The 12,533-nt window shown below is 37.9% G+C and overlaps 1 protein-coding gene across 1 annotated transcript in view; it reads left to right on the plus strand.

Moving 5' to 3' along the window:
* csmd2 (CUB and Sushi multiple domains 2) overlaps positions 1–12,533 on the plus strand; it is a 198,949-nt gene that overhangs the window by 91,306 nt on the left and 95,110 nt on the right. Inside the window, exons 6-10 of the mRNA XM_026299974.1 lie at positions 2,753–2,865; positions 4,056–4,133; positions 6,209–6,296; positions 6,987–7,111; positions 10,804–10,925. Of these exons, the coding sequence (XP_026155759.1) occupies positions 2,753–2,865; positions 4,056–4,133; positions 6,209–6,296; positions 6,987–7,111; positions 10,804–10,925 (526 nt within the window). The remainder of the gene's footprint in view (positions 1–2,752; positions 2,866–4,055; positions 4,134–6,208; positions 6,297–6,986; positions 7,112–10,803; positions 10,926–12,533) is intronic.

The raw sequence follows: 12,533 nt of genomic DNA on the forward strand, positions 1-12,533 counted from the left end.
CAGAAGTGAATCTGGCACTTTCAGTCCAAGTAGTAGTGTTCCAAATGCACATGTGCCAGACACTACATGAGCCCCCTCGATGCTTCATCTCTCCCCTTCTCGTAAGTGACAAAACATCTCCTGAGGCATGCTATTTCACTTTATCAGTTTTGCACTTGCCGTTGTAAATCAAGGCCAGTGTCGTACGACATGGCTTCACATTTCCTCTTTGTTGTCATTATACCATGCAGCCTCCAGGTCCTTACTGAAAGGCAGGAAAAAAAAAAAAAACTCTGATCAAATAAATAACTTAATTATGCTCATGTTTAAGAATATGTGAAATGGAAAGAGAAACCAAATGGCAATAAAGTGCATATGAATATTTATATTTTCTCGGTTTGCTTATGCTTTAAATAAATGGCTCGCTATGCAACACATCAGGGGTGCATGTAATATGTTCAGTAAAGGAAATTCCAACCAGTCGAAGTGTTTCACAATGATAATGCACTTTCCCACCTTGTTGGTAATAATGTTTCTTGGAAAGCATACACAGTATATACTATTTAATTAATATTTCGTCATGGTAATAATATTGCCCTAAGCCATTTTGTGAAACCTTTAATTTTACTGCTTTAAAAATCCAACATAAGCTTGGCCCTTTGATAGATCATTTGGTGATGCTATTAATGTGCAGAGCAAACGAAGAATAACTCAGGGGTTATTATTAGCAGCTAATGGAGAGTTCTGTGTAAAATTAGTGCCTCACATATTTAGAAGGTGTCCTCAAAAAATGCCTGACTCTCCTGAATTTGACAGTGTAGACTGAGCACAGGACACTGTGGAGTGTACATATGTACATGCATTTTGCACATTCAGCCTGATCAACACCGCCCTTCACCCTCTCCAAACACACAGCCCATCTGAAATAGTTAAGAAATAGGGTCAAATTTAAGCATATGCTTGATGCCGACCTAACCCTTGTGTGATTTGAACATGACTGTTTCATTAGTGAAGTTTGCTTCATAGCAAATCTCTCAAAGGGTTAAGGTCACAGGCATCATTTATTTTCAGGTGAAGGGATGGAAGACATGCAAAGTGCCTGATTAAAGCAGCCAGGGGTGACATCCTGCTTAATTTTCCTGCTGTTAGTGTGACTAAAAAAAAAAAAAAAAACCAAATTCCAAACATTGTGATATACTGTCTTTCTTATTTGTTTTCTGAGTCTCACTTATTCCCTAACCGCTCCCCAGTAGTCTTTTAAAAAATCTTTTTCCAATCTTTCCGTCACTCTCTGCGACCCTCCAGGTGAGTTTACTTTCAGCTTAGCTAATAAGTTGGGCACCTTTGCAGCAGGACTGTTGCCCCAGTGCAACGGGAGCGTACTTTACAAACGAAGGAGGCTCTGATTTCATCAACCAAAAGCTAAGTCTCTCTACTTCCAGAGACTTCCTTTTAATTGATCCTGAGAGAACTCTACAGTACTGTCAGTCACATATCTCCACCAAACACCCTCTCTAGACTGAATCTCTCTTTATAGTGGATCCCTGTCTTTTTTTTTTTTTTTTTTTTTGGAACTGTTTGTTTAAAGCCGTTTTATTCTTCTGTCCCTGCAGCATTAGTGCACTTTTTTGCATTCAGAGAAGAGTAGTTATTAGCTCGCAAAATGCCTCCTACCTCTTTTATATTCCTTGTTTTATTTAATTATTTAATCAAACTTTTTACTTTGCTTTGTCTTTGCTTTTTTTTTCATGTACATGTTTTTTTTTTGCTTTTTTTTCCCCCCAAGCAGCGTTAATGAGAGCTGGGTGGAGGTGTACCTCAGTATGCTGCTCTGCTACTCCATTTACTCTGTAGAAGGAGGTTGGGGAGATGAGGTGGTTACAGTTGGGGAAATGTAATTTGCAGTTGAAGAACTGGAATTTATGCACATACTTGTCTGAATGTGAGCATGACACAAAGCAAGGTGCACATAGTGTACGTGCATGTAGGAGTGTGTGCATGCGCTTGTGTTAGTGTATCTCAAGATAAACTGTAATGTGTCCCTAAATGACTTTGGCTTTAAAAACTGAGGAAGTGCCTGGTAAGCAACAGCCCTCATTACCATACAGATCAGGAGCCGCTAAAAGTGTTTGTAAATTATAATTTACTCTTGCATTTTCAAAGCAATAAATGGAGTTTTCTTTCTGTGCAAATGCCACAGCTCGTCTTTCCTGGTCACGTTTTTTATCAGCTTGGTTAAAAGTCATTAACATTACAGTTCCCCATGAGTAACAGACCCTCCCAATAATAGGTCCTAAAGACACAGCATATTAACATCTGTAAGTCATGGCTGCAATACCAGTTTTTAAACATTAGTGTAATTACCATAACAAACAAGACTATATAATGCTTGCCATTGGGCTCGACTTTATTGGAAATCTGATGGATTGAGTAATTGCATTATGACACATAACAAGCTAAAGTAGAGCTGCTTTCATGCGAATGCAGATGATATAGTGAACTAAAGATGATAATTATACCTACTGTATCACAACAATACCAAAATAACTAAAAAAGAACAAAGAAATGGTACTTGGTGTGTCAATGCTGGTACAACTGTTAAGGCTATTATTGGCAGAAACCTTACCTTTAACCTGAAATGAATTTATGTTGAACTTTATCTATCCATTACTGCAGTTTGCAACTGACGGCCATTGCGTTTGCATCTTAAAACACTTATATGTTAATATGCTAATAATCCAAGGTACTCTTCTCTGTGTCTCTGTGTCTGCAGGTTCACTGGCCCTAACCTGCCCTCACCCATCATTAGCAGCAAGAACTGGCTTCGACTGCACTTTACCTCTGATGGAAACCACAAATTGAGAGGTTTCAGTGCCCAGTACCAAGGTAATGCAAAGAGAGGTTTGGATATTTTAGAAGGAAAATCATAAATAATTAAAAAGCACATCAAATTCTAAACAATTTTTTTGTGCCACATTTATCTTTATATAGGAGGGTCAGCAAACAGGGAACATAGAGAGCCTACAAGATTAAATGTTGGATGATAAATACCCTCAGTTGGCAGTTTATTAGGTACACCTGCCTAAAACCAAAGCAGCCAACAGCCATTCTCATGATGACAGTTCCCATAATTCCAATAACATGATGAAGGGGGAATACGTTGATTCAATATCTTTATTGGCTTTAAGGGCTTCATGTCATGTAGCACAAAAAAACAACCCCACACAATTAAACTCTTTTTTAATTTCCTTACCAGAAACAAGACACCTTTTTTCTGACTCTCCTTTTGTAACTAGGGTAAAAAAAAAAAAAAAAATAGAAAGCTCTTCATTGTGTTTTCTTTCTTCCAGACACTTATTTTTTGCACATGATTCAGATTAGCATTTGAATTAAAATGTAGCTGAAACTGAGTAAAAGATCAAAAACACTATTGTGCAAAACAAGTGAAGTTCTATTGTCAGGAACCATCAGAATAATTGAAAAGACTATGTGTGAAGGGGTGCACAGACAATGCTGATAGTTTTTGAAATTGGTGAATAAATATGCATTTAGATGAGCCTCTTAATTTGCAATCATGATTTTGTTTTTTGTTTTTTTTTTTTGTTTGTTTTTTTGGGGGGCAATTATCATGAAGCTCAGCAATTTAAAGCACATCTCTCTATTGAATAGAGGTGAGCAGTTTCGCGCCTTCCTTCCAATCCTAATAATCAATCAATTATATTACTCCCTCATTCACTCCACAAGATTGCAGGGAAATTTTAGAAAGTTGAGTTCTGTTCTTCAATGTAAACAAAATTTATGACTTTTAGGGACTTACATTAAACAAACGAATCTTTGTAATGTAAAATGGTGGATTTTATTGTGAGAAAAAAATGTAAAAATCTTTTCTTTTTTTTTTTTATTTGACAGTTTTTTTTAGGATTTCATTCTTGTTTGGCTGCTTTGTGAAACTGCTGTGAACATAACATAAGTGTAGGCAGCATATTTATGCATTATATTGGATTTACCACTGATTGAATGTGTGGATGCCGTTATTGCACTTTCTGCTGTCTGATATATGTCTGTTTCCTTTCCAGTTAAGAAGATGACTGAACTTAAGTCTCGAGGTGTAAAGATGTTGCCTAGCAAAGACAACCACCACAAGATATCAGTGTGTAAGTTACAATCCTCAGTCTTTTGCAAATACTGGACAAAAATCAATGCTTTTTTTTTTTTTCATCAGAGAGCGACCATTGTTTCCACTGCTTTAGAAAAAAATCTGTTGATTTACTTCTATTCATACCACTCCCAGTTTTTAAATCTGAGCAAATGTAGGTGTTAACAATAACTGTTACTTTGTTTGCGTCTGGTTTGAGTGACTAAAAGATCAGTACAAGGAAACACAACTCTGACACTGTCTGTTGGAGGAGATGCCAGACAGCCCTTTTCATCTTTTCACCTGTCTCAACTTTTGTTCAAAGTCTTTTAAAAGTTTTCTACTTCTTGGCCAGAGAAAAGGGACATGGCTGACTGTTGAAGGAGGTAGAGACACAAAAAAACACACAGACTGTGCTGGCGTTGCAGTTCTAATGGCAAGTGGACAGCAGTAATTGCATCGGTTTTGCCACGGCAGACTTCCTTGCCCTTGTCCTTTCTCGTCTTCTGTCTAAGTTCACTGTTCATTATCCTGTTCAGCTTTATTTGAACATCTGGAACATTAACAGCCATGAGTCACTTGACTAGAGTGGTACAGAGAGAGATCTGTGTTGAATTTAAGACCAACCTGTTGAACAAAAAAAAAGAGTTGCATTACTGGTAATTCTGCCTCAGGGCCTTTTACAATTCATTGCTTTACCTTTTTCAATTTTATTTTTTTTTTTTGCTTTTAATCTTTATGTTTCTCAGAAAAAAAAACTTGTTTCTTTTCCCTTTAATTTACATTGATTTTTCTTTACCTATTTTCACATTAGATTTCACCCTCTCCAATATTTCCACATTCTTAGCCTGTCTGTAACCACTAAAGGAAAGACAGGCACATTATGGAAAATGTTATTCAGTGAAAATAATGTTTATTTTACTTGGACTTCTAAAGACCCAACAAATGAATAGTCTATAAATATAGTTTTCAGGCAATATCCTATTGGTATTTTCTCCACATTTAATGCAATATTTACCCTACGTTCATTAAATTTAAGCTCTTTCTTATAGGACATAATGCTTATGGTAATGCAGCAGAATTGCTGGACTGGATCCTCCTCGCTGGATCCTATAAACAAACAAACGTTGCACTGAATTCTTTAAAATCTAATCTCATGATGTTGCCAGCACAAATAGAGATCGATCAAAAATGTTTGTGTCAATAAGACAAAATAACATTCTTCTATAAATTTGTGAGAAAGCCACACAGTGTTGGGCAAGTTAGTCCTATTATTTAAGACATTACATATCACTAGTTACTGTCATTTGAAAGTAATTAGTTACATTACAATATTACTGTCTGAATTGTAATGCGTTACACTACTTTTGTGTTACTTTTGAGTTACTTTCACCAAAATAACAACAGAAGTATGAATAGGCAATCTGAAACACTGAAATATAGTTTATTCATCCATTATACATCCAGTGAATGTTGTGCTGTTCATTACTGAGATTGTAACACATATAACCAAACATTTATTAGCAATGTGTTATATTACTGTGCAAAAAAGTAATATATTACTGCCATGTGTTACTTTTTTAATGCAATACAATCAACCCTGACCTGGCAGTCCCAGGTTCCTGTGTTAGTCATCACTGTCCTCTTCAATTATTCAACAGTAACACTTATTTTTTCACTTCTATTTCTTTCATTACCTCTGCTGACATCAATGAGCTTTATTTTACATTCATTGCTGCCTTGCCTCACACTGGGACCCTGTCCAATGAGCAGGTGTCACATTGATTTGGCCCTTTGGACCTTTGATACCTCCCAGTCAGTCAGATGGGCTCTCTTGGTTGGCCAAGTTTATTTGACCCCTCTGGCACTTTATCTTCCACTGTTTTGCACTCGGTGACATGATTTAACAAAGCACCACAAGGAACGTGCTTAGGGTTACAATGTACTTGGTAAGAAATGTTAAGGTGTATGCTAAACAAGTTTGTGTACATAAGTGCAGCATTGTACTACAAGTGTACTATAGCCAGCCTGTGAAAACTTAGGACTAACAGCCTATGCTTTCATAATCCTTGTATCTGTGTCTTTTCCCATTAGTGTCTCAGATGGGTGTAGCCCAGGGGCACAACATGTGTCCAGACCCAGGGATCCCAGATCGAGGAAAAAGAAAAGGGTCAGACTTCAGGTAAAAGCAACTGACAAATGATTCATGAGAACTGCCTAATATAACTGAATAGATGATGGATTATCATAATGTAAATAAAACATTTTGTTTAGTGAAATTGGTTTCCAAGATTTTTATGACTATATATATATATATATATATATATAAGTAGTAGTGGTTATTTCTTTGTTTTAGTCTTATTTTATTAAATGTACTGTTGCTATAATGGGATACAGTGACTGAAATTGTCTCTTAAAGTTGAAAACTTTAAAAGTCTAAGTGTATGATTTTGTCCACAGTTAACTTTTAATCAAAAGTGATCTGGGTGGGCATTTTGGAATTTGTTGACACAGTTGGATTTTATAGTAAAATGATGCATTGCATCTCAAAATGTGCTCTAGCATACAGCACATTACCCAGGGTCATGCCCCATAAAGCCACTGCAACCGATCTAGATAGAGAAATGTGTACACTAAAACAAATATCCAACAATTTCAGCCACTGCACACTAATGGGCTGCCTCTGTGGGATGGTGATACTACCTGAGGGATTATGGAGTTTCATTCCTGAGCCATTGTCTCTATCAGTGGTCAGCTGTAACACAGACAAATGGGTAGCATCCGTCTCCCACAATGCAGGGCTTTTGGCTCAGTCAGGAAGTCAGAAAAAATCATGCTGATGCGTTTTCCCTGTACGCAATCTTCACTGCAGGCGAGGAGCCACAGTGCATTTCTCCTGTGACGAGGGTTATGAACTGCAGGGCTCAAAGAGCATCACTTGTCTCAGAGTGACGGACAGCTATGTAGGCTGGAGTGATGATCGACCGATATGCAGAGGTAAGGATGTCAGTCCATGCACATGTGTAATGGAAGTAGTCTCAGTGTGACCTCCATTTATAGTTCCATACTTCAGTCCCCTGATGTTGATGTGCATTTTATTGTGACTGGCTTGGCATTGACCTTTGGCCAGAATACTTTTGCTTCCTGTTGTTTAGATAGGTTGGCATACAGCTGCACTAACAGTCACACTTTCCTTGCTTCTGACCATTTTTGACAGGCAGGAAAAGCAGCCAGGCTTCCTGTACAGTATTTCTGATTGTCATATATTTTGTTCCAGTGCTGGGAGCAATAGCTCTGCAAGCAATTGTGAAGGAAAGAGTCATTCCTACTCAAAACAACCACAATGAGAGAGGGGTTGTTTTACCAAATTTCAGCACGTTGTTTACCTGTATAGTCCACAGTTTTATCTATTTTGGTTCATTCTTGTAGAGACTTGCAGGTCTTGTAGAGGCTAATAACAGAATTAAATGAGTGAGTATTGGACCTACATTTGCAGGGTGGACAAGCACAACTCTAAATGAATGAGAATGTTGCTGGTTCTTGTAAATAAAAGACTGTAAAAAGTTCTCCATATCACCTTGAAGGGTGAAGTTCTGTCAGTGTGGTATTCACAGCTTGTGTCTGCTGCCCTAAGTGGGCAAAATAATCTTTTATTCTGGGTTTAAATTGGCAGTTGTTGTGGTGGTTGATTATTTGTTTCATTGATTCAGCAGCACTAAATACATTGGCCTTCCTCCAAAACGACCCTGTAATTGGAAAGTGCTGCACGATAAGTTGAAAAGTTTGAAGTAATTAAGCCAAACACTTCTGCATGCAGTGAAATTGGTATTTTGATAAATTGCAACATCAGAAAGTGCATCAACAGACACTATGGAAATATCTTTGAGGTTTTTAAGTGACAAGGTAACTATTGCTGGATGTGTACTAACATTTAACCATTTCAAATTTTCATTCAGTTACATTTACCAGTGTGGGGTGGGATCTAATGTAATTACTTTAGCAGCATTTATGTATTTTATTCCGTAGGACTGTGTTGTTACTCTACTTCACTTACTGTACAGTAAATCCATCTTTCCACAGGCACCCCATTTCTTTCTTTTGTCTTGGACTGATCCAATTGTAGCAAAATTAAATTACAGCACTGAGGAGAGGGGGCCATGATGTCAGGAGGATTATATGAGTGGGGGTATTGATTGTGCTTTGTCTCATCCAAGCCAGCAGTCACCTGGATTTGAAAAATAATACCTTAGTGACGTCAAACACAGTGACAAAGGTCTTGACTCGCCTGTCTGTGTTATTTGAAATAAAAAAATGAAATGGTGATAGAGCCATTTTGAATGCAGGCCATGATGTGACTGACAGCTGGTTTTCTGGTTTCTGTAAAGTAACATTTGAGATTTACATAACATAAACAATAACGTCATTTAAATGACCTTGAAAAATATTATATTCCATCGTCTTCATTTAACCTTTGGTGCTACACCTTTGTTCTGGCTCATTCTGTTTAAATGAAGATTAAATATTCAGGAATAATTGAAGATCTGTATCCTAAATTAGCATTAGTCATCATTAAATTGAACAGCACCATCATTAGCAGAGAGGAAAAAAATGTAATCTTTGACTGCAAATTCATTCTCTGGATATGAAATTCACAGTTCTCTTTTCACTAATTATTTCTTTCGGGTCACACTGTGCTGTTATACTTTTTTACCATCATGGATTATGATTGCCTGTTGGCTTGCTGCACTTTGATGTCTGTCTGAACACACAAAGTTTATCAGGCATGATTTAAAAAACACAGGATGGGCTATGATAGCTTGAGTGGACTTCCTCTGTGCTGTATTATTTTCATTAAGGTCACCCTCTCTGTCAGCACAACTCATATTAATTACTTTATTTTCCCCTTAACTTTGCCAAAGTTCCTTCTACATTTTAATAGGGTTGATTTGGTGGGAGAGGGTTGGAGCATGGAACCACTGAGTTCGGCTTGAACACCCGAAGGACCTCTCTTAGACGTAACTCATTAAAATCAGGGTAGCTGGTTCAGTCCCTTTCTAAAACTTTCACGTTATCCCCCACATATGTACACACCAACACACACACACACACACCCACCCACCACTACCTTACCTTAAAGTACTCATTAGAAATTCTGCCTTAATTTGAAGGGTTGTTTAACAGTTTGTCCATGCAGACACCCTCAGGCATCAGTAAGAAAAGTCACATTGTCCTTTAAAGCTTGGTTTGCATACTGCTCACCCGCTTTTTGCAAAGAGAATATCAAGTGTGATATTTGATTTTTGTTTTGTTATATTTCTTTTTTATAAGCCATACTTGGAAGCTACTCAACCATTTTATTGGTTGCATTTTGGTATTTAAACAGTAGCATTGGATCATAAAGACATAAAGTCTGACATCATCTACTTTGTTTAATTGTTATAATGAATTACATAGCCTGACAATATTTTCAAAAAGATCCTCTCCCAATATATTTTAGAGCAATGTGATTTTACACTAGACGGCCTCCTGGATGCACTTGGTTCGGAATATCAGACGAGTTCAAATTTTGCTCAGAATAATTTAAGTGTTGTTTTACATAACAAATAATACTCCAAAGTAACTATATGAATCAAAGTACTCCCCCTCATAACCCCCCCCCCCAGCTCCTGGGCCAGTCATTGGTACAGTCCAAATGAGGCTGAAAGTATTTAAATCTCCCATGGCTTCAGACACCCCGGGACCAGCTGCAGAACTGTAACTCAAAAGAAAAACACATATTACCACAACTTATATGCAGCAAACTTAACATTTGGCAACTACAAAATTAATCAAATGTGTATGTCAACAAAAGAAACCAAATATATGTTTTAATTATCTGTAACTCATATTCTTAAAGGTACACTCAATGTAAAAATAATACAAATGAAACAATACCTAACTAATTTATGGAATGGCCTAAACTGACGCCATCACACTCTGTTACTTGAAAGGATCTGAATTGACCCAAGCAAAAGTGTGATCAGATTTGTTTTGAGGCAAGAATGAGACCAGTGAACCTCTGAATTTGATTCACATTGATCACAACACTGTGTTTTGTCTATGGTCCAGTTGACTTCAAAATGGTTTACTTTTTTGAGACAGGGGATGTAAATAGGGCTTTCAGTTATTTATAAAAATTTGACTTTGAAGGATATTCATAGTTTCTGTTCATTTACATTGAGTTTACGGAGCCTCTTTGTTAACTCATTGAATTGCATTTTGAATAGGGTCTAATTATACCCAGTTCTTTTCAGGTCTGGCTGTTCTCAGGTCCCCTTTAAATTGAGTCTCTCTTGTTTCCAAATTAATTCAAGCTTGTTGGGTTCAAGAAGGTTTTCCAGAGGTCCATTTTTGGATCAGGTCCAACATTTTGGAGCAGAGAAGACTCCTATCTCAGGTCTTTTTTGAAGAGAATACAACAAAGCACATTTAAAATGTGTAGTTTACATAATGGGCAGGCCAAGAAACACTAACAGGTGGAGACTGCGGTGGCTAAAAGATTAATTGGCACAACTAGCAGCCAAACAGCATGATGACTTGTGGATTTAACAGGCAACCCAGGAGAGGGTCTGCCACACACAACATTCCACAGTGAGAAAGTAGGTGTTTAAACTCTCACTGACCTAACAATTGCTTGTTTTCTCTTACAGCACCAATGTGTGGAGGTCAGTTGAGAGGACCCAGTGGTGTCATCACATCTCCAAACTACCCAGTCCAGTATGACAACAATGCCAACTGCACTTGGGTGATCACAGCCACAGACACATCTAAGGTAGAAAGTCATTAAACGTGGCATTTAAGCAACAGTGCAGAGTGCTGATTTAGCTTTGCTACTGTAATTGCCTTATTCCAGCAGTGTGTGAAGTGGTGTGTTTAGCTGCCAGCAAAAAAAAAAAGAAAAAAAAAGACAGTTAACTGGTCTTTGCATCTGTTAGGGAGGAACTCCAGAGGAAGCTTTTCTTTGACGCACAGCTCATTTTATACTTTTTACTGCACACCATGTGACAGAAGTTATCTTTGGAGGGTGGACAACAGTGGCTCGACAGTTTTCATTTACACCTGTGGTGCGGGAGAGAAGGAAACAGTTTTGAGAGCATGTTCAGGGGATATCATTAAAGTGCCATAGCCACTCTGATCAAACCATGGACTTTGAAGTTCAGTTCAAGTCTACCCAGCTGCTTTCCTGTCAAATATCCTTCTTTAAACTCAAACAAAATCGTTTTACTAATGTGTTATTGCTTTCTCTTACTGCTTTGTGCCAAGGCTGTATGAGGGGAAAGGCAAGGCAGGAGGGTAGTTGGGTAGAACGGGAACCCATCCAACCCCAAACACAAATACACACTTCAACACCTGTGGGGGTATACTGTATGCTGGGCAGGCTGCTGACACATACAGTGGGACTTTGGCCTGTCTCTAGCTCTGATTCTGGTCCGGATGAAGATGGAGCAGGGCTGTTCTTTCTGTTTAGAGATGCAACGAGTTTCTATTCCCGCCCTTCCACATAGGCCCAGCCCGAGGAGACATTAGGTCAGGCAGGACACTGAGGTGGAACTGCACAGGGAGGTGGATGGGACGTGACGCAGCTCTTCTAGACCTTAATCTAACCTCATGACATTATGACTAATGGCTGTTCTTGTCAAGTGTTGTTCCTTCATAATGTCCTGAAGGTACTGAATGCAGCTGTTTTTAGTTGACAATCTTTCAAGTGTTTATCTGTCAGCGTCAGGTAAAATGGGGTCTCTGTTCCAAAACAACCAAAATGTCAGAGATGCCCTCAGATATTGCAAACAATATAAAGTGTATATATATATATATATATATTTATATATATATATTGTGTGTGTGTGTTCACCCCCTGTGTCTAAAGTGTTGGCTGACATATGGGAGATGAGTTTTTGGTATGAAACTCTATTTATCGAGTGATCTGACCTATTTTGCCTGCACACCATCCATCTTTTCTCTCCACCTTAGCAATTTTCATTAGGCACTGAGTTTAACATAGGACAGAATGCAATTTGCATTTATATAAGCTTTTTCATTAGGGCTTGCTGTCTCAGCCCTCTGAAAACATTAAGAATTTGGCGGAAATCAGTGGCAGCCAATTTAAAATAGGAGACAAAAACAGTCCATCCTTGCTTTTCCTTTTATTTTTTATATTTTAGTCTGTTATATTCCCTGCTTTTTGTCTTTATTTATCCACGTTTTGCAATATCATAATCAAATGTTATTTGTTTGTTTTTATTAGAGTTGCCCCTTGCATCCCTTGGCGAGGGCAAACTTATTGTTTTTCTTACCTTGTTCCACCTTCTGTCACACGTTCCCCCCTGCAGCATAGAAATGAGATTAAATCAGTATTTTTGTTTTTTCCTAACCGATAAAC

Source organism: Mastacembelus armatus, chromosome 11 (genome assembly GCF_900324485.2).
Source record: "Mastacembelus armatus chromosome 11, fMasArm1.2, whole genome shotgun sequence".
Taxonomy (NCBI): Eukaryota; Metazoa; Chordata; class Actinopteri; order Synbranchiformes; family Mastacembelidae; genus Mastacembelus; species Mastacembelus armatus.